Source organism: Oncorhynchus tshawytscha, linkage group LG10 (genome assembly GCF_018296145.1).
Source record: "Oncorhynchus tshawytscha isolate Ot180627B linkage group LG10, Otsh_v2.0, whole genome shotgun sequence".
Lineage (NCBI taxonomy): Eukaryota > Metazoa > Chordata > Actinopteri > Salmoniformes > Salmonidae > Oncorhynchus > Oncorhynchus tshawytscha.
Window position 1 is genome coordinate 78,912,553 of NC_056438.1, and position 23,134 is coordinate 78,935,686.

At 46.2% G+C, this 23,134-nt stretch overlaps 1 protein-coding gene across 3 annotated transcripts in view; it reads left to right on the forward strand.

Annotated features, from left to right (window-relative positions):
• Positions 1-23,134, forward strand: part of LOC112259668 (guanine nucleotide exchange factor VAV3-like) — a 120,034-nt gene that overhangs the window by 71,518 nt on the left and 25,382 nt on the right. For all 3 annotated transcript variants that reach the window (XM_042329152.1, XM_042329153.1, XM_042329154.1), the window contains 7 exons: positions 1,919-2,020; positions 2,146-2,237; positions 2,349-2,371; positions 3,115-3,148; positions 10,180-10,310; positions 22,652-22,717; positions 22,972-23,006. In XM_042329152.1, the coding sequence (XP_042185086.1) occupies positions 1,919-2,020; positions 2,146-2,237; positions 2,349-2,371; positions 3,115-3,148; positions 10,180-10,310; positions 22,652-22,717; positions 22,972-23,006 (483 nt within the window). The remainder of the gene's footprint in view (positions 1-1,918; positions 2,021-2,145; positions 2,238-2,348; positions 2,372-3,114; positions 3,149-10,179; positions 10,311-22,651; positions 22,718-22,971; positions 23,007-23,134) is intronic.

Below are 23,134 nucleotides of genomic sequence, written 5' to 3' on the forward strand. Positions count from 1 at the left end.
ACACTGTACACACTCTGTACACACTCTATACACACTCTGTACACTCTGTACACACTCTGTACACACTCTGTACACACTCTGTACACACTCAGTACACTCTGTACACACTCAGTACACACTCTGTACACACTCTGTACACACTCTGTACACACTATGTACACACTGTACACACTGTACACACTCTGTACACACTCTGTACACACTCTGTACACACTCTGTACACTCTGTACACACTGTACACACTCTGTACACACTGTACACACTGTACACACTCAGTACACAATCTGTACACACTGTACACACTCAGTACACAATCTGTACACACTCTGTACACACTCTGTACACACTCTGTACACACTCAGTACACAATCTGTACACACTCTGTACACACTCTATACACACTCTGTACACACTGTACACACTGTACACACTCAGTACACAATCTGTACACACTCAGTACACAATCTGTACACACTCTGTACACAATCTGTACACACTCTGTACACACTCTGTACACACTCAGTACACACTCTGTACACACTGTACACACTCAGTACACAATCTGTACACACTCAGTACACACTCTGTACACACTCTGTACACACTCTGTACACACTCTGTACACACTCTGTACACACTCTGTACACACTCAGTACACACTGTACACACTCTGTACACACTCAGTACACACTGTACACACTCTGTACACACTCTGTACACACTCAGTACACACTCTGTACACACTGTACACACTCAGTACACACTCAGTACACACTCAGTACACACTCTGTACACACTCTGTACACACTCAGTACACACTCTGTACACACTGTACACACTCAGTACACACTCTGTACACACTCTGTACACACTCTGTACACACTCTGTACACACACTCAGTACACAATCTGTACACACTCTGTACACACTCAGTACACAATCTGTACACACTCTGTACACACTGTACACACTCTGTACACACTCAGTACACACTCTGTACACTCAGTACACACTCTGTACACACTCAGTACACACTCTGTACACTCAGTACACACTCTGTACACACTCAGTACACACTCAGTACACACTCTGTACACTCTGTACACACTCAGTACACACTCAGTACACACACTGTACACTCTGTACACACTCTGTACACTCAGTAAACACTCTATACACTCTGTACACACTCAGTACACACTCAGTACACACTGTACACACTCTGTACACACTATGTGCACACTCGGTACACACTCTGTACACTCAGTACACTCTGTACACACTGTACACACTCAGTACACACTCAGTACACACTCTGTACACTCAGTACACACTCTGTACACTCTGTGCACACACTCAGTACACACTCTGTACACTCAGTACACACTCTGTACACACTCAGTACACACTCTGTACACTCTGTACACACTCTGTACACTCAGTACACACTCTGTACACTCAGTACACACTCTGCACACACACCATCTGTTCTCTCTCACTCATTTCCTCTCCCTCTGCCCCTCTCTCTCCCTCCTCACCTCCCCTCCTCCCCTTCCTCCCCTCTCACCCCCTTTCCTCTCTCTCCTCTCCTCCCCCCCCCCTCTCTCCCTCCTCTCCTCACTCCTCACCTCCCCCCCTCCCCCTCTCTCTCTCTCTCTCTCCCCCCTCCCCCCCATCACCTCTCTCTCTCCTCTCCTCCCTCTCCTTCCCTCTCTCTCTCCCTCCTCCCCTCCCCTCACCTCCGCCTCTCCTTCCCTCTCTCCTCTCCTCCTCCTCTCTCTCTCTCCCTCCTCCCCTCCCTCTCCTCCCTCTCCTCTCCCTCCTCCCCTCCCTCTCCTCCTCCTCCCCTGTCCTCCCTCTCCTCTCCCTCCTCTCCTCTCTCTCTCCTCTCTCTCTCCTCTCCTCTCTCTCTAAACAGATCCAACATCAGACCAGAGAACTCCAGTAACAACTTCCACCAGTTCAGGATGCATACCTTCATCAGAATCACTACCTGTAGCTCCTGTCACCTGCTCCTCAGGTGTGTGTGTGTGTATACCTGTTTATCCTTACTCTCAGAGTAACATCCCATAATAGTATTTCTCCTGAATTCTCCGTGGTTAACAGTGTTGAAGATTGGTACTGTACCTGTAATGTCTCCTCCAGGGGTATCTTCAACCAGGGCTATCTCTGTCTTAAGTGTGGACTCGGAGCTCATAAGGAATGTCTGGGTAGAGTGGGTGTCTGCGGAAGAACTGGTAGGAGAGGGAGATGTGCCTCTACAACCATTGACTTTTTATCATATGCTTCAACATGTTATTCTGTTTAGTGCTTTCTGCTCACTCTGTCCCTTGTCCACCTCCTTTTAGATTCTGCCAAGCTGAGGCCTGAGGTAAGACACACACACACACACACACACACACACACACAGACACACATGAACAGACACACACACACACACACACACACACACACAGACACACATGTACAGACACACACATGAACAGACACACACATGAACAGACACACACACAGACACATACATGGACAGACACACACACAAGCAGGCACACAGACACACACAAACAGACACATGATAAATGGATAGATGGATGCATGTGATTTTCGATGACCTAAATACATGACATTAGCCATTCCATTCCATTCATTGAACGTGTCAATTTGACTGTCTCCTGACCTGCTGAACCTGACTCATGGTGAGACTAGATTTCTCACACTCTTAACAATCACACAAGTGTAACACAAGGGTAAGATATGTGTGTAGGAGGGACTGTAATGAACAGCACACCCTTTTCATATGTGTATCTGGTAGGTACCACGTCTTACAGTTGTAAGAAAAACAGAAAGAAAATTCCCAGATGAATGAACGTCTCTGACTCGTACTGTAGTGCAGGTCAAGTTGATATCGCACTGTGTGTGTGTGTGTTTCTCTCTGTGTTTTGTTTCTCTGTGCCCATGTGTTTATCTGTGTGTGTGTTTCTCTGAGTGTTTGTTTCTCTCGGTGTGTGTGTGTGTTTCTGCATGTGCATTCATGCGTGTGTGCATGTTCGTGCGTGTGTCTGCGTACGCCTGTGTGTGATGTGTGTGAGTGACATTCCTTCTCTCTCTCCACAGAGGGCTCCGACGGTGCGTAAACAACCAGACCCAGGTCAGTACGGTTCCACCGTGTCACTTCCTACAGTCTTAACAGAGACCTCATGTGAAGACCGCTGCTGTGAAAGTGGCCTATATAACCATCTAACAACTTCAAGTTAGAAGTCTAAAAGCTGAAAACGTCAAAGTTAGTTCACCAAGCAACTCCTCGGGAGGAGGGTTCGCCAAGTAGCTCTTCTGGAGAAGGGTTCGCCAAGTAGCTCTTCTGGAGAAGGGTTCGCCAAGTAGCTCTTCTGGGGAAGGGTTCGCCAAGTAGCTCTTCTGGAGAAGGGTTCGCCAAGTAGCTCTTCTGGAGAAGGGTTCGCCAAGTAGATCTTCTGGAGGAGGGTTCGCCAAGTAGCTCTTCTGGAGAAGGGTTCGCCAAGTAGCTCTTCTGGGGAAGGGTTCGCCAAGTAGCTCTTCTGGAGGAGGGTTCGCCAAGTAGCTCTTCTGGAGAAGGGTTCGCCAAGTAGCTCTACAGGAGAAGGGTTCGCCATGTAGCTCTTCAGGAGAAGGGTTCACCATGTAGCTCTTCAGGAGAAGGGTTCGCCATGTACCTCTTCAGGAGAAGGGTTCGCCAAGTAGCTCTTCAGGAGAAGGGTTCGCCAAGTAGCTCTTCAGGAGAAGGGTTCACCAGATGACGATGATGAAGAACACTTGATCACATAGTAAATAATCTCAACATCCACACTGATGGAACACAATTCAATCCACTTTCTAAGAATCCAGTGCTAATAGATTGGCCTTTACCTCCAGTCTACGGTGGGAGCCAGGGAGGAAGGCCTTTACCTCCAGTCTACGGTGGGAGCCAGGGAGGAAGGCCTTTACCTCCAGTCTACTGTGGGAGCCAGGGAGGAAGGCCTTTACCTCCAGTCTACTTGGGAGCCAGGGAGGAAGGCCTTCCCATCCAGTCTACGGTGGGAGCCAGGGAGGAAGGCCTTTACCTCCAGTCTACTGTGGGAGCCAGGAGGAAGGCCTTTACCTCCAGTCTACTGTGGGAGCCAGGGAGGAAGGCCTTTACCTCCAGTCTACTGTGGGAGCCAGGAGGAAGGCCTTTACCTCCAGTCTACGGTGGGAGCCAGGAGGAAGGCCTTTACCTCCAGTCTACTGTGGGAGCCAGGGAGGAAGGCCTTTACCTCCAGTCTACTGTGGGAGCCAGGGAGGAAGGCCTTTACCTCCAGTCTACTGTGGGAGCCAGGGAGGAAGGCCTTTACCTCCAGTCTACGGTGGGAGCCAGGGAGGAAGGCCTTTACCTCCAGTCTACGGTGGGAGCCAGGGAGGAAGGCCTTTACCTCCAGTCTACTGTGGGAGCCAGGGAGGAAGGCCTTTACCTCCAGTCTACGGTGGGAGCCAGGGAGGAAGGACAGCGTGTAGTGGAGACAGATGGATTGGAGTGGGTGGATTCAATAAGAAAAGCCTGGGCAGGGATGGGAGAACGCCCACATCTAAACTGTCCAGCCTCTCTCTGTGCCCTTGCCTCTGTTAAACTCTTCAGCCTCTCTCTGTGCCCTTGCCTCTGTTAAACTGTCCAGCCTCTCTCTGTGCCCTTGCCTCTGTTAAACTCTTCAGCCACTCTCTGTGCCCTTGCCTGTGCTCCTCTACTCTGAGCTCAGCAATAGAGTTATGCCTACCTGAGTCACTTAGAGAGGAAATTAATATTCGGAACTTAATCTCTTCATGAGAAAGACAGGCAGGCAGAAAAGGCAGACTGTTATGCTTATTGGCTTTTATATTGTTCTTATTAAACAGCACATGCGTGGCCTGTTGCCACGATAGTTCAGTCATCTGAGGACAGCATCACTGGTTTTAATAGGAGTGAAGACTGTTAGCGTGGTCCCAGATCTGTTTATGCCCTTGTCTACCTCACTCCTATAGTCGTTGTCACACAAATGACCATAGGAGGTGGTTAAGACAGCAGAAGCAGATCTGGGACCACGCTAAAGAGAACTATGGCTGGAAGGTAAATGTGTTTAAGTGCTTTGGGAGTAGACTGGGGGAGAGTAGGAGGCCTTGTCTGTCTGACAGGTGTCTTTAGTCTAGCTGAGGTGGGTGTAGGGTTTGATCATAGCCTGAAGGTAGAGAGGGGCAGTTCCTCTTGCTGCTCCATAGGTAAGAACCAAGGTCTTGATGTGGATGCGAGCTTCGACTAGAAACCAGTGCAGAAGCGCGGAGCCCAGCCAACAGAGAGTTGAAGGGGTTTGATGGCAGAAGCGCAGAGCCCAGCCAACAGAGAGTTGAAGGGGTTTGATTGGCAGAAGCGTAGAGCCCAGCCAACAGAGAGTTGAAGGGGTTTGATGGCAGAAGCGCAGAGCCCAGCCAACAGAGAGTTGAAGGGGTTTGATTGGCAGAAGCGTAGAGCCCAGCCAACAGAGAGTTGAAGGGGTTTGATTGGCAGAAGCGTAGAGCCCAGCCAACAGAGAGTTGAAGGGGTTTGATTGGCAGAAGCGTAGAGCCCAGCCAACAGAGAGTTGAAGGGGTTTGATTGGCAGAAGCGTAGAGCCCAGCCAACAGAGAGTTGAAGGGGTTTGATTGGCAGAAGCGTAGAGCCCAGCCAACAGAGAGTTGAAGGGGTTTGATGGCAGAAGCATAGAGCCCAGCCAACAGAGAGTTGAAGGGGTTTGATGGCAGAAGCGCAGAGCCCAGCCAACAGAAAGTTGAAGGGGTTTGATGGCAGAAGCGCAGAGCCCAGCCAACAGAGAGTTGAAGGGGTTTGATTGGCAGAAGCGCAGAGCCCAGCCAACAGAGAGTTGAAGGGGTTTGATGGCAGAAGCGCAGATCCCAGCCAACAGAGAGTTGAAGGGGTTTGATGGCAGAAGCGCAGAGCCCAGCCAACAGAGAGTTGAAGGGGTTTGATGGCAGAAGCGCAGATCCCAGCCAACAGAGAGTTGAAGGGGTTTGATGGCAGAAGCGCAGAGCCCAGCCAACAGAGAGTTGAAGGGGTTTGATTGGCAGAAGCGCAGAGCCCAGCCAACAGAGAGTTGAAGGGGTTTGATTGGCAGAAGCGTAGAGCCCAGCCAACAGAGAGTTGAAGGGGTTTGATGGCAGAAGCGCAGAGCCCAGCCAACAGAGAGTTGAAGGGGTTTGATTGGCAGAAGCGTAGAGCCCAGCCAACAGAGAGTTGAAAGGGTTTGATTGGCAGAAGCGTAGAGCCCAGCCAACAGAGAGTTGAAGGGGTTTGATTGGCAGAAGCGTAGAGCCCAGCCAACAGAGAGTTGAAGGGGTTTGATGGCAGAAGTGCAGAGCCCAGCCAACAGAGAGTTGAAGGGGTTTGATTGGCAGAAGCGTAGAGCCCAGCCAACAGAGAGTTGAAGGGGTTTGATTGGCAGAAGCGTAGAGCCCAGCCAACAGAGAGTTGAAGGGGTTTGATGGTAGAAGCGCAGAGCCCAGCCAACAGAGAGTTGAAGGGGTTTGATGGTAGAAGCGCAGAGCCCAGCCAACAGAGAGTTGCAGAGAGTTGCAGTAGATCCAGTTCCAGATGGGAGATGACAAGTGCCTGGATTAGAACCTGCACCTTTTCCTGTTTTAGGAAAGGTTGTAATCTACAGATGTTGTGGAGCACGAACCTGCAGGAGTGAGTCACTGTTTTTGATGTTGTTGATGTTTGAGAACGACAGGATGTTTTCCATGGTCACGGCAATGTTCTTTGCACCGTGGAGACCGTGATGGAGAGGTCTTTGAGCGGGGCAGGCCTTGCCCGGGAGGAAGAGCAGTTCCATCTTGACGAGGCTGAGGTTGAGGTGGTGGGCCGACATCCATCCAAGCTGAGATACACAGATCCTCTCCACACCATCTGGTAGGAGCGCCCTGCCAGGTAGGATGCAATCCAGGAGTGTTTAGAGCCTGAGACGCCCAGCCCTGAGAGGGTGGAGGGGAGGCAGAGCCTGAGACGCCCAGCCCTGAGAGGGTGGAGAGGAGGATCTGACAGAGCCTGAGACTCCCAGCCCTGAGAGGGTGGAGAGGATGATCTGACAGAGCCTGAGATGCCCAGCCCTGAGAGGGTGGAGAGGAGGATCTGACAGAGCCTGAGACTCCCAGCCCTGAGAGGGTGGAGGGGAGGCAGAGCCTGAGACGCCCAGCCCTGAGAGGGTGGAGGGAGGATCTGACAGAGCCTGAGACGCCCAGCCCTGAGAGGGTGGAGAGGAGGATCTGACAGAGCCTGAGACTCCCAGCCCTGAGAGGGTGGAGAGGAGGATCTGACAGAGCTTGAGACTCCCAGCCCTGAGAGGGTGGAGAGGAGGATCTGACAGAGCCTGAGACTCCCAGCCCTGAGAGGGTGGAGAGGAGGATCTGACAGAGCCTTAGACTCCCAGCCCTGAGAGGGTGGAGAGGAGGATCTGACAGAGGCTGAGAATCCCAGCCCTGAGAGGGTGGAGAGGAGGATCTGACAGAGCCTGAGAGCCCTGAGACTCCCAGCCCTGAGAGCGTGGAGAGGAGGATCTGACAGAGCCTGAGACTCCCAGCCCTGAGAGGGTGGAGAGGAGGATCTGACAGCGCCTGAGATGCCCAGCCCTGAGACACCCAGCCCTGAGAGGGTGGAGTGGAGGATCTGACAGAGCCTGAGACGCCCAGCCCTGAGAGGGTGGAGAGGAGGATCTGACAGAGCCTGAGACTCCCAGCCCTGAGAGGGTGGAGAGGAGGATCTGACAGAGCCTGAGATGCCCAGCCCTGAGACACCCAGCCCTGAGAGGGTGGAGGGAGGATCTGACAGAGCCTGAGACGCCCAGCCCTGAGACGCCCAGCCCTGAGAGGGTGGAGTGGAGGATCTGACAGAGCCTGAGACGCCCAGCCCTGAGATGCCCATCCCTGAGAGGGTGGAGTGAAGGACCTGACAGATCCTGAGACGCCCAGCCCTGAGAGGGTGGAGGAGAGGATCTGACAGAGCCTTAGACGCCCAGGTCTGAGAGGGTGGAGTGGAGGATCTGACAGCGCCTGAGACGCCCAGCCCTGAGAGGATGGAGTGAAGGATCTGACAGAGCCTGAGACGCCCAGCCCTGAGAGGGTGGAGAGGAGGATCTGACAGAGCCTGAGACGCCCAGCCCTGTGACACTCAGCCCTGAGAGGGTGGAGTGGAGGATCTGACAGAGCCTGAGACGCCCAGCCCTGAGACACCCAGCCCTGAGAGGGTGGAGTGGAGGATCTGACAGAGCCTGAGACGCCCATCCCTGAGACGCCCAGGCCTGAGAGGTTGGAGTTGAGGATCTGATGGTTCACCTTGTTGAAGGCAGAGGATAGATGAGTGGAGGATGAGAACAGAGGAGAGAAAGTCAGCTTTGGCAGCGCGGAGAGCCTCTGTTACACAGACGACTGCAGTTTCCTTTGAGTGACCCATCTTGGAGCCTGACTGGTTAGTGTCCAGAAGATGGTTCTAAGAGCGATAATGAGACAGTTGGTCAGAGATAGCACACCCAAGTGTTTTGGAAGGAAAAGACATCAGAGGGGTTGAGAAAGGGAGCGACTCTGGCCATCTAGAAGTCATATGTCCTTTCCTCTGTCTGTCCCCAGCTCTATTTATTTAATTGTATTTTATTTCACCTTTTATTTAACCAGGTAAGCTAGTTGAGAACAAGTTCTCATTTACAACTGCGACCTGGCCAATATAAAGCAAAGCAGTGCGACACAAACAACAACACAGAGTTACTCAAAATTAGTTACTAAATTAACACTGGAGTGATAGATGTGCAGATGATGATGTGCAAGTAGAAATACTGGTGTGCAAAAGATCAGAAAAGTAAATAACAATATGGGGATGAGGTAGGTAGATTGGATGGGCTATTTACAGATGGGCTATTTACAGCTGCAGCGATCGGTTAGCTGCTCAGATAGCTGATGTTTAAAGTTAGTGAGGGAGATATAAGTCTCCAACTTCAGTGATTTTTGCAATTCGTTCCAGTCATTGGCAACAGAGAAGTGGAAGGAAAGGAGGCCAAAAGAGGTGTTGGCTTTGGGAATGACCAGTGAGATATACCTGCTGGAGAGCGTGCTACGGGTGGGTGTTGTTATCGTGACCATTGAGATGAGATCAAATCAAATCAAATCAAATGTATTTATATAGCCCTTCATACATCAGCTGATATCTCAAAGTGCTGTACAGAAACCCAGCCTAAAACCCCAAACAGCAAGCAATGCAGGTGTAGAAACACGGTGGCTAGGAAAAACTCCTGAGCCTGAGTGGAGGAACTTTACCTAGCATAGACTTATAGACTTATAGATGACCTGGAGCCAGTGGGTCTGGAGACAAATATGTAGCGAGGGCCAGCCGACTAGAGCATACAGTCGCAGTGGTGGGTGGTATAAGGTGATTTGGTAACAAAACGGATGGCACTGTGATAGACTGCATCCAGTTTGCTGAGTAGACTAATGGAAACTATTTTGTAGATGACATTGCCGAAATCGAGCATCGGTAGGATAGTCAGTTTTACGAGGGTATGTTTGGCGGTGTGAGTGAAGGATGCTTTGTTACGAAATAGGAAGCCGATTCTAGATTTAATTTTGGATTGGAGATGTTTAATGTGAGTCTGGAAGGAGAGTTTACAGTCTAACCAGACACCTAGGTATTTTTAGTTGTCCACATATTCTAAGTCAGAACAATCCAGGGTGGTGATGCTGGACGGGAAGGGGCAGGTGCAGGCAGCGAATGGTTGAAGAGCATGCATTTAGTTTTACTAGCATTTAAGAGCAGTTGGAGGCCACGGAAGGAGTGTTGTATGGCATTGAAGCTCGTTTGGAGGTTTGTTAACACAGTGTCCAAAGAGGGGCCAGATGTATACAGAATGGTGTGGTCTACGTAGAGGTGGATCAGAGAATCACCAGCATCAAGAGCGACATCATTGATATATACAGAGAAAAGAGTCTGCCCGAGAATTGAATCCTGTGGTACCCCCATAGAGACTGCCTGAGGTCTGGACAACAGACCCTCCGATTTGACACGTTGAACTCTGTCTGAGAAGTAGTTGGTGAACCAGGCAGGCAATCATTTGAGAAACCAAGGCTGTTGAGTCTACCATAGCCCTGTCTCAGCATGTGTTTTCTCCTCTCCTCTGTCTCCAGGTCTCCCTAGGATGCTGGTGATCAGAGACTACTGTGGCATCCCCTCTCCCCAGAGTGCCCCCCCGTTGACCATCCATGCTGGGGACATCATCGAGCTCATCTGTGCCGACCTACACAGCTCCTGGTGGCAGGTGGGTGACGACTCAGTCAGACGGAAGGAGTGTGTGTGTGTGTGTGTGTGTGTGTGTGTGTGTGTGTGTGTGTGTGTGTGTGTGTGTGTGTGTGTGTGTGTGTGTGTGTGTGTGTGTGTGTGTGTGTGTGTGTGTGTGTGTGTGTGTGTGTGTGTGTGTGTGTGTGCGTGTGTGTGTGTGTGTGTGTGTGTGTGTGTGTGTGTGTGTGTGTGTGTGTGTGTGTGTGTGTGTGTGTGTGTGTGTGTGTGTGTGTGTGTGTGTGCGAGAGAGAGAGACCTCGCTCCTCATTAACTGCTGGGATTTAACCCACACATTCAGCCGTCATGCTCTTCCAGTTCATTCCAGGTGAATCATCACAGAACCGTTACATAGAGGTCAGCATTAAGAGGAGATAGTGGGCGGTAGTTGGTAACCCAGACACGCACAGCTCTGTCAATTGATTTCTTCAGCCTGGAGTGATGAAACTCCTGCTGTGCATGAGGAATATGGTGTGTGGTTGTGTGTGGTTGTGTGAATGCTATCTGTTGTCTTCCTTGCCTCTTCTGATTAGATCTGTGAGAGCAGAGAAGTTGATCTAGCCAATTAGTGACTTAAATTGATTAATCAAGTGCTACACACAGAGAGAGAGAGAAACTAAACTGAATCAGACACAAGGACTCTGCAGAGAAGGACTCTGGAGAGATGGATCGAACTGTAACACATTCTCACAGACAGGCACATTAGTGACTGTCTAATGTGACTATATTAGAGCAGTACTGTCACCATTTGTTAGTTTTATAAAAAATAAATATTATTTTTGGCGACTTGTATTTTTTGGGCAGGACATGTCAATGTGTAATTTATACAGAATTACTTTTTTATTTAGACCTCAATTAGAAACGTAATCACTAGTTTGAAAGCGACTGTTTTCTGCATGCTCTGCGGGGCCATTTCCTCCACGTGGGCCACCTCCTAGCAATTTGAGTTTCTGACAATGACTTTCCAGCCCCCTCGCCAAATGAGCGATGGCTAGCAAGATGCACACACAGCAGAGCGAGGGAGAGAGAGATCAATGGTGACAGTATGGCTATAATATAGTCACATTAGACGGTCACTGATGTGCCTGTGTGTGAGAATGTGTTACAGTTTGATCCATCTCTGCAGAGTCCTTGTGTCTGATTCAGTTTAGTTTCTCTCTCTTTGTTTGTTTGATTAATCAATTTACGTTTATTTCCCTTTTGTTTATTTTCTACTTCATTTGCTTTGTCAATGTTAACACATGTTTCCCATGCCAATAAAGCCCCTTGCATTGAATTGAATGGATCACCTGACGTGGTGCACGTATGTGACGAAGTACACAATTTTCAGGGACCACTTTTGTCTCGTGAGTTCTACTTTCAGAACTACTGGCTTAAAAAAAGTATACAAAAGTGCGGGATAATCTCTCACTGATCTCTCACTAACTGATACACAACGTGGCTATGAAATGGTTGCCAGGAGACCATTAATAATCCTACTGGACGAAGAGTCGAGTTGAAAAGTGTGAAAGTTTGGCACGGTCACCGTGGTTACCATGAACTCTGTATAGGCCATGTCCCCTGGGAGGGGGGGGTAGCCTACTCCGAATTTGGTGAATGATAATGCACATTTGCAAATGTGCTTATTTTATCCCTCCCTTCAGTATCCATAACGACGTTCTAATAAGGATACTTAATCTTCCAACGGGTTCCCCCAAGGGTTCTAAAGGATAGGATTACAGAACATTGAGATTTCATATCCCCTGTTCTATCCTGAAGGCAAATATATCACTAGTCTCTCTCTCTCTCTTTCTCTCTCTCTTTCTCTTTCTCTTTCTCTCTCTCTCTCTCTCTCTCTCTCTCTCTCTCTTTCTCCCCCCCCTCCCTTTGCCAGCCAGGACAATGTAATCAATCAATGTAATTTAATTTGATCCTTCAGGCTGGCTCCTGTTTAATCTTTATCATACGCTTACGAGGGCGTAACAAATAGAGAGGGGCTCTCCACAGCTTTCAGATGAAATGTTATTAAGCTGAATAATCGAGATGGGCTTCAGATTCACTTTTCAATCTAATGTATGTTTTGAAGAGGAGTTGCACGGAGGGAAGACACACTTCATACTGTAATAAAGGGGCGGAGACACACTTCATACTGTAATAAAGGGGCGGAGACACACTTCATACTGTAATAAAGGGGCGGAGACACACTTCATGCTGTAATAAAGGGGCGGAGACACACTTCATACTGTAATAAAGGGGCGGAGACACACTTCATACTGTAATGAAGGGGCAGAGACACACTTCATACTGTAATAAAGGGGCAGAGACACACTTCATACTGTAATAAAGGGGCGGAGACACACTTCATACTGTAATAAAGGGGAGGAGACACACTTCATACTGTAATAAAGGGGAGGAGACACACTTCATACTGCAATAAAGGGGCGGAGACACACTTCATACTGTAATAAAGGGGCGGAGACACACTTCATACTGTAATAAAGGGGCGGAGACACACTTCATACTGTAATAAAGGGGCGGAGACACACTTCATGCTGTAATAAAGGGGCGGAGACACACTTCATACTGTAATAAAGGGGCGGAGACACACTTCATACTGTAATAAAGGGGCAGAGACACACTTCATACTGTAATAAAGGGGCGGAGACACACTTCATAATGCAAAAACCAAAGTGTTGGAGAAGAAAGTAAAAGTGCAATATGTCCCATGTACACACTTCATACTGTAATAAAGGGGCGGAGACACACTTCATACTGTAATAAAGGGGCGGAGACACACTTCATACTGTAATAAAGGGGCGGAGACACACTTCATACTGTAATAAAGGGGAGGAGACACACTTCATACTGTAATAAAGGGGAGGAGACACACTTCATACTGCAATAAAGGGGCGGAGACACACTTCATACTGTAATAAAGGGGCGGAGACACACTTCATACTGTAATAAAGGGGAGGAGACACACTTCATACTGCAATAAAGGGGCTGAGACACACTTCATACTGTTATAAAGGGGCGGAGACACACTTCATACTGCAATAAAGGGGCGGAGACACACTTCATACTGCAATAAAGGGGCGGAGACACACTTCATACTGTTATAAAGGGGCGGAGACACACTTCATACTGTAATAAAGGGGCGGGGACACACTTCATACTGTTATAAAGGGGCTGAGACACACTTCATACTGTTATAAAGGGGCTGAGACACACTTCATACTGTAATAAAGGGGCGGAGACACACTTCATACTGTAATAAAGGGGCGGGACAGACTTCATACTGTTATAAAGGGGCTGAGACACACTTCATACTGTAATAAAGGGGCGGGGACACACTTCATACTGTAATAAAGGGGCTGAGACACACTTCATACTGTAATAAAGGGGCGGAGACACACTTCATACTGTAATAAAGGGGCGGAGACACACTTCATACTGTAATAAAGGGGCTGAGACACACTTCATACTGTAATAAAGGGGCGGGACAGACTTCATACTGTTATAAAGGGGCTGAGACACACTTCATACTGTAATAAAGGGGTGGGGACACACTTCATACTGTAATAAAGGGGCTGAGACACACTTCATACTGTAATAAAGGGGCAGACACACTTCATACTGTAATAAAGGGGAGGAGACACTTCATACTGTAATAAAGGGGCTGAGACACACTTCACACTGTAATAAAGGGGCTGAGACACACTTCATACTGTAATAAAGGGGCGGAGACACACTTCATAATGCAAAAACCAAAGTGTTGGAGAAGAAAGTAAAAGTGCAATTTGTCCCATGTAAAATATGTGCCATGTAAGAAAGCTAACGTTTCAGTTCCTTGCTCAGAACATCAAAACATATGAAAGCTGGTGGTTCCTTTTAACATGAGTCTTCAATATTCCCAGGTAAGAAGTTTTAGGTTGTAGTTATTATAGGAATTATAGGACTATTTCCCTCTATACCATTTGTATTTCATTAACCTTTGACTATTGGATGTTCTTATAGGCACTTTAGTATTGCCAGTGTAACAGTATAGCTTCCGTCCCTCTCTTCGCTCCTCCCTGGGCTCGAACCAGGAACACATCGACAATTAGTGAGCGCTAACTAGCTAGCCATTTCACTTCGGTAACACGAGCCTCATCTCGGGAGTTGATAGGCTTGCTGTTTAGGCTTGAAGTCATAAACATCGCAATGACTGACGCACAACGAAGAGCTGCTGGCAAAACGCACAAAAGTGCTGTTTGAATGAATGTTTATGTGCCTGATTCTGCCTACCACCGCTCAGACAAATACTTGTATGCTCAGTCAGATTATATGCAACACAGGACACTCTAGATAATATCTAGTAATATCATCAACCATGTGTAGTTAACTAGTGATTACGATTGATTGTTTTTTGTAAGATAAGTTTAACGCTTGCTAGCAACTTACCTTGGCTTACTGCATTCGCGTAACTCCTTGTGGAGTGCAACGAGAGAGAGGCAGGTCGTTATTGCGTTGGACTAGTTAAGGTTGCAAGGTTGGATACCCCGAGCTGACAAGGTGAAAATGTGTTGTTCTGCCCCTGAACAAGGCAGTTAACCCACTGTTCCTAGGCCGTCATTGAAAATAAGAATGTGTTCTTAACCGACTTGCCTAGTTAAATAAAGGTTAAATAAAGGTTAAATAAAGGTGTAAAAAAATAAAAAATATTTTTTTTTTAAAATCGGCAAATCGGCACCCAAAAATACTGTTATGAAAACTTGAAATCGGCCATTCCGATTAATCGGTCGACCTCTAGTCTGTAGTGACACCTCTAGCACTGAGATGCAGTGCCTTAGACTGCCACCCGGGAGCCCGAAATCCAACGACCCAGCACTGAAGTATGCTCTGGAGTTATGATTAACTGGAGCTGTGTGTGTGTGTGTGTGTGTGTGTGTTAGTGTCACGTTCGTCTAATGAATTAACGGACCAAGGCACAGCGTACGTAGAGTTCCACATTTTTATTGGACAGTGAAACTTAGAAAAAACAAAACAATAAAGAATAAACTAAACGTGCCGACAATGCAATGTGAACAGGCAACTATACTGTACATAGACAATATCCCATAAGCCACAGGTGGAAAAATGCAACTTAAGTATGATCCCCAATTAGACACAACAATTACCAGCTGCATCTAATTGGGAGTCATACACAAACACCAACATAGAAAATTAAACCTAGAACCCCACATAGAAATAATGAACTAGACTAAAACCCCTAGTCACGCCCTGACCTACTCTACCATAGAAAATACAGGCTTTCTATGGTCAGGACGTGACAGTTAGTGATGCTAGCTGTTTGTTTACACGCAACCGCCCAACTATATGTGATAAAATCCCTGCACCCGACCCTAACCCGCTAATATAGAAAATGTGCAGTGCAGTCAGAGATGGTAGAACTATCTTTTGAAAGGCCTCTTTTAGATAGGCCTATGTTTCTGCTTATAGTTTCAGACATTTTGATAGACATTTTAATTTGTCAACTTATTAGATACATGCAGCTTCTCTTCTGTCACTGCTTGTTCCCCTAGAAGACTGAATACACTATTGCTCACCGGAATAATGTAATAAAAACTAACTAGTTGAAGTTTGTTTTTGTTTTTCCTCATTTATCTCTGCTTCTCTGACGCAGCAAAGACCTTTTAGGGAATACTATATACAGTGGGGCAAAAAAGTACTTAGTCAGCCACCAATTGTGCATGTTCTCCCACTTAAAAAGATGAGAGAGGCCTGTAATTTTCATAATAGGTACACTTCAACGATGACAGACAAAATGAGAGAAAAAAAATCCAGAAAATCACATTGTAGGATTTTTAATGAATTTATTTGCAAATTATGGTGGAAAACAATTATTTGGTCAATAACAAAAGATTATCTCAATACTTTGTTATGTACCCTTTGTTGGCAATGACAGAGGTCAAATGTTTTCTGTAAGTCTTCACAAGGTTTTCACACACTGTTGCTGGTATTTTGGCCCATTCCTCCATGCAGATCTCTTCTAGAGCAGTGATGTTTTGGGGCTGTTGCTGGGCAACACAGACTTTCATCTCCCTCCAAAGATTTTCTATGGGGTTGAGATCTGGAGACTGGCTAGGCCACTCCAGGACCTTGAAATGCTGCTTACAAAGCCACTCCTTCGTTGCCCGGGCGGTGTGTTTGGGGTCATTGTCATGCTGAAAGCCCCAGCCACGTTTCATCTTCAATGCCCTTGCTGATGGAAGGAGGTTTTCACTCAAAATCTCACGATACATGGCCCCATTCATTCTTTCCTTTACACGGATCAGTGATCCTGGTCCCTTTGCAGAAAAACAGCCCCAAAGCATGATGTTTCCATCCCCCTGCTTCACAGTAGGTATGTTGTTCTTTGGATGTAACTCAGCATTCTTTGTCCTCCAAACACGACGAGTTGAGTTTTTACCAATTTTGGTTAAAAAAAAACTTATATTTTGGTTTCATCTGACCATATGACATTCTCCCAATCTACTTCTGGATCATCCAAATGCTCTCTAGCAAACTTCAGATGGGCCTCGACATGTACTGGCTTAAGCAGGAGGACACGTCTGGCACTGCAGGATTTGAGCCCCTGGCGGCGTAGTGTGTTACTGATGGTAGGCTTTGTTACTTTGGTCCCAGCTCTCTGCAGGTCATTCACTAGGTCCCACCGTGTGGTTCTGGGATTTTTGCTCACCATTCTTGTGATCATTTTCACCCCACGGGGTGAGATCTTGCGTGGAGCCCCAGATCGAGGGAGATTATCAGTGGTCTTGTATGTCTTCCATTTCCTAATAATTGCTCCCACAGTTGATTTCTTCAAACCAAGCTGCTTACCTATTGCAGATTCAGGCTTCCCAGCCTTGTACAGGTCTACAATTTTGTTTCTGGTGTCCTTTGACAGCTCTTTGGTCTTGGCCATAGTGTAGTTTGGAGTGTGACTGTTTGAGGTTGTGGACAGGTGTCTTTTATACTGATAACAAGTTCAAACAGGTGCCATTAATACAGGTAACGAGTGGATGGCAGAGGAGCCTCTTAAAGAAGAAATTACAGGTCTGTGAGAGCCAGAAATCTTGCTTGTTTGTAGGTGACCAAATACTTATTTTCCACCATAATTTGCAAATAAATTCATTAAATATCCTACAATGTGATTTTGCGGATTGTTTTTCTAATTTTGTCTGTCATAGTGGAAGTGTACCTATGATGAAAATTACAGGCCTCTCTCATCTTTTTAAGTGGGAGAACTTGCACAATTGGTGGCTGACTAAATACTTTTTTGCCCCACTGTATATATTTTTTTTTAAATTGAAAGATTTTCCCTTGCAAAATGTCCAGTTCGACCTAACATGTTTTTGATAAGATTTCAGTGTGGATGTATATTTTGTGGTTGAAATACTATCAGGTTTTATGATGCTGATAAAGATTGCACCGCCACCTTTTAGAGACGGTCCCTAACTGCAGTATAAGGTTTTATGATGCTGATAAAGATTGCACCGCCACCTTTTAGAGACGGTCTCTAACCGCAGTATAAGGTTTTATGATGCTGATAAAGATAGCACCTCCACCTTTTAGAGACGGTCCCTAGCCAAGCGTTTTATTCTCTCAAGATGCTAAATGAAATCCTATTTCTCCTCTCCTGTTCCAGAGTCTAAATGTACATTTGGTGTATAGTTTTACTGCAAGAAATGCTTAATTCTGCAGGAGTTAATATTAGGCAAGGTAAGAGGTTATAGACCCAATTCAATGTCCAGGTTTCAGTCAGGCGACTATTCCGTTTAAGCCATCAGAACAGCACAGTTCCCTTGACCATTTCAAAGTCCCCGTCTTGTGACTGTAACATTTCTTTAGCGCCTCACAATCATCACATAACATAACCAGCACTGCTACACTTCACCAAATCTTTCCCAAACATTAGGCTACAGTTCTGACCCTCCTTTCTACTCTCCCTACTCTTTTCTCTTGTTGAATTAAACTCTGACATCTTCCTTTTAGCCTCAGTGGATACGCTCTACAGTTAGGCCCTAAAGGTTAGGATGAGGCTACACACTAACGTCAGATAAAAAGAAGGAAAGAAAAACCTCAATGTAGCCTAAACTGTAGACATGAATTGCACAAGAATGATACATTTATAGATGTTTATTATTATTATTATTATTTATTTATAGATGTTTTTTAAAGATATTGTTTCCTCTTTATTCAACCCACCCGCACGTCACCCACACAATATTTAATGATCCTAAACCCACCCGCCCCACGGTTCTATATAAAGTTAGGACTGCGGGTTGTGAGTCAACCCATGCATCACTAGTGTGTTAGTGTGTTAGTGACTGCTATATCACTAGTGTGTTAGTGTGTTAGTGACTGCTACATCACTAGTGTGTTAGTGTGTTAGTGACTGCTACATCACTAGTGTGTTAGTGACTGCTGCATCACTAGTGTGTTAGTGTGTTAGTGACTGCTATATCACTAGTGTGTTAGTGACTGCTGCATCACTAGTGTGTTAGTGTGTTAGTGACTGCTACATCACTAGTGTGTTAGTGACTGCTACATCACTAGTGTGTTAGTGACTGCTACATCACTAGTGTGTTAGTGTGTTAGTGACTGCTACATCACTAGTGTGTTAGTGACTGCTACATCACTAGTGTGTTAGTGACTGCTACATCACTAGTGTGTTAGTGTGTTAGTGAGTGCTACATCACTAGTGTGTTGACTGCTGCAGTGTGTTAGTGACTGCTACATCACTAGTGTGTTAGTGTGTTAGTGACTGCTATCACTAGTGTGTGTAGTGTGTTAGTGTGTTAGTGACTGCTACATCACTAGTGTGTTAGTGTGTTAGTGACTGCTACATCACTAGTGTGTTAGTGACTGCTGCATCACTAGTGTGTTAGTGTGTTAGTGACTGCTATATCACTAGTGTGTTAGTGACTGCTGCATCACTAGTGTGTTAGTGTGTTAGGGCCTGCTACATCACTAGTGTGTTAGTGTGTTAGTGACTGCTATATCACTAGTGTGTTAGTGACTGCTGCATCACTAGTGTGTTAGTGTGTTAGTGACTGCTACATCACGAGTGTGTTAGTGTGTTAGTGACTGCTGCATCACTAGTGTGTTAGTGTGTTAGTGACTGCTACATCACTAGTGTGTTAGTGTGTTAGTGACTGCTGCATCAGTAGTGTGTTAGTGACTGCTGCATCACTAGTGTGTTAGTGTGTTAGTGACTGCTACATCACTAGTGTGTTAGTGTGTTAGTGTGTTAGTGACTGCTACATCACTAGTATGTTAGTGACTGCTACATCACTAGTGTGTTAGTGTGTTAGTGACTTCTACATCACTAGTGTGTTAGTGACTGCCACATCACTAGTGTGTTAGTTTGTTAGTGACTGCTACATCACTAGTGTGTTAGTGAATGCTACATCACTAGTGTGTTAATGACTGCTGCATCACTAGTGTGTTAGTGACTGCTACATCACTAGTGTGTTAGTGTGTTAGTGACTTCTACATCACTAGTGTGTTAGTGACGGCCACATCACTAGTGTGTTAGTGTGTTAGTGACTGCTACATCACTAGTGTGTTAGTGACTGCTACATCACTAGTGTGTTAGTGACTGCTGCATCACTAGTGTGTTAGTGACTGCTACATCACTAGTGTGTTATTGACTGCTACATCACTAGTGTGTTAGTGTGTTAGTGACTGCTGCATCACTAGTGTGTTAGTGTGTTAGTGACTGCTACATAACTAGTGTGTTAGTGTGTTAGTGACTGCTACATCACTAGTGTGTTAGTGACTGCTACATCACTAGTGTGTTAGTGACTGCTACATAACTAGTGTGTTAGTGTGTTAGTGACTGCTACATCACTAGTGTGTTAGTGTGTTAGTGACTGCTACATCACTAGTGTGTTAGTGTGTTAGTGACTGCTACATCACTAGTGTGTTAGTGACTGCTACATCACTAGTGTGTTAGTGTGTTAGTAACTGCTACATCACTAGTGTGTTAGTGTGTTAGTGACTGCTACATCACTAGTGTGTTAGTGACTGCTACATCACTAGTGTGTTAGTGTGTTAGTGACTGCTACATCACTAGTGTGTTAGTGTGTTAGTGACTGCTACATCACTAGTGTGTTAGTGACTGCTACATCACTAGTGTGTTAGTGTGTTAGTGACTGCTACATCACTAGTGTGTTAGTGTGTTAGTGACTGCTGCATCACTAGTGTGTTAGTGTGTTAGTGACTGCTACATCACTAGTGTGTTAGTGACTGCTACATCACTAGTGTGTTAGTGTGTTAGTGACTGCTACATCACTAGTGTGTTAGTGTTTAGTGACTGCTGCATCACTAGTGTGTTAGTGTGTTAGTGACTGCTACATAACTAGTGTGTTAGTGTGTTAGTGACTGCTACATAACTAGTGTGTTAGTGTGTTAGTGACTGCTACATCACTAGTGTGTTAGTGTGTTAGTGACTGCTACATCACTAGTGTGTTAGTGTGTTAGTGACTGCTACATCACTAACTGCTAGTGTGTGTTAGTGTGTTAGTGACTGCTACATCACTAGTGTGTTAGTGACTGCTACATCACTAGTGTGTTAGTGTGTTAGTGACTGCTACATCACTAGTGTGTTAGTGTTTAGTGACTGCTGCATCACTAGTGTGTTAGTGTGTTAGTGACTGCTACATCACTAGTGTGTTAGTGTGTTAGTGACTGCTATATCACTAGTGTGTTAGTGACTGCTACATAACTAGTGTGTTAGTGTGTTAGTGACTGCTACATCACTAGTGTGTTAGTGACTGCTACATCACTAGTGTGTTAGTGTGTTAGTGACTGCTGCATCACTAGTGTGTTAGTGTGTTAGTGACTGCTACATCACTAGTGTGTTAGTGTGTTAGTGACTGCTACATCACTAGTGTGTTAGTGACTGCTACATCACTAGTGTGTTAGTGTGTTAGTGACTGCTGCATCACTAGTGTGTTAGTGTGTTAGTGACTGCTACATCACTAGTGTGTTAGTGTGTTAGTGACTGCTGCATCACTAGTGTGTTAGTGTGTTATTGACTGCTACATCACTAGTGTGTTAGTGTGTTAGTGACTGCTGCATCACTAGTGTGTTAGTGTGTTAGTGACTGCTACATCACTAGTGTGTTAGTTTGTTAGTGACTGCTACATAACTAGTGTGTTAGTGACTGCTGCATCACTAGTGTGTTAGTGTGTTAGTGACTGCTACATCACTAGTGTGTTAGTGTGTTAGTGACTGCTACATCACTAGTGTGTTAGTGTGTTTGACGCTCTGCCTCATTGTGGGCTAATTATCTAGGATTTTTAGAAGCGGTGGGGGTGGAGAGAAGGAGGGAAGGGGTGATTTATAGAAGCGATGGAGGAGGAGAAGAGAATGAGAGAAGGGATGATTTATAGAAGTGATGGGGAGGGGGTAATGAGTGATATGATGATTTATAGAAGCGATGGGGGTGCAGGAAGAGAGAAGGAGGGAAGGGATGATTTTTCAAAGCGATGGGGGAGGAGGAGAGATGAGGGAAGTGATGAGTTATAGAAGTGATGGAGGAGGAGGAGAGGAGGAGAGAAGGGATGATTTATAGAAGCGATGCGGGAGGGGGAGAGAAGGATAGAAGGGATGATTTATAGAAGTGATGGGGGAGGAGGAGAAGAGGATGATTTATAGAAGCGATTGTGGAGGAGGAGAAGAGAATAGATTATTTATACTATAGATGCGATGGGGGGAGGAGTAGAATAGAAGGAGGGGATTGATGATTTATAGAAGCGATGGGGGAGGGGGAATGAGTGATGGGATGATTTATAGAAGCGGTGCGGGAGGGGGAGAGAAGGATAGAAGGGATGATTTATAGAAGTGATGGGGGATGAGGAGAAGAGGATGATTTATAGAAGCGATTGTGGAGGAGGAGAAGAGAATAGATTATTTATACTATAGATGCGATGGGGGAGGAGTAGAATAGAGGGAGGGGATGGATGATTTATAGAAACGTTGGGGGAGGGGGAATGAGTGATGGGTTGATTTATAGAAGCGGTGGGGGAGGAGGAGAGAAGGGATGATTTATAGAAGTGATGGGGGAGAAGGAGAAGGGAAGGGATGATTTATAGAAGCGATGGGGGAGGAGCGAAGGGATGGGGAAGAAGGAGGAGGGAAGGGATGGTTTATAGAAGCGATGGGGGAGGAGCGAAGGGATGGTTTATAGAAGCGATGGGGGAGGAGAGAAGGAGGGAAGAGGTGATTTATAGAAGCAATGGGGGAGGAGGAGGGGATGGATGTTGCTCCCAGACTAACGTAATGTGATTAACTAACAGCCATGTGCCGTTGCAGGGCAAGATCTTGGCGACGAGAGAGATTGGTTCCTTTCCCAGCGATGCCGTTCGGCCATGCCCATGTGTAAGTAGAGATGCTAATTTAACAACTCATTTAAATGCTTAATGAAGCATTCATAAAACTTCATGAGCCTTCATAAAACTTCATAAGCGTTCATAAAACTTCATAAGCCTTCATACACTTTCATAAGCCTTTATAAACCCTTTCTAATGCCTACCTTCTTCACAGGTGATTGCTCATTACTGCAGATGACCTCTACTTGTCTGCATTGATTTCATTTAGCTGGAAATAACTGTGTTTCTCACTGTCCCTCCCAGGTACCCAAACCAGTGGATTATTCAGCCCAGCTGTGGTAGGTGAAACAGCAACTCTTATATGTTAGGAATAATAATGTCATTGTTACTGGGATTCCAATAGTTATTTGTGGACTGTTTGTGATTGTCGAATGATTGTGTGTTGATTGTGTGATTGTTGGTTGAT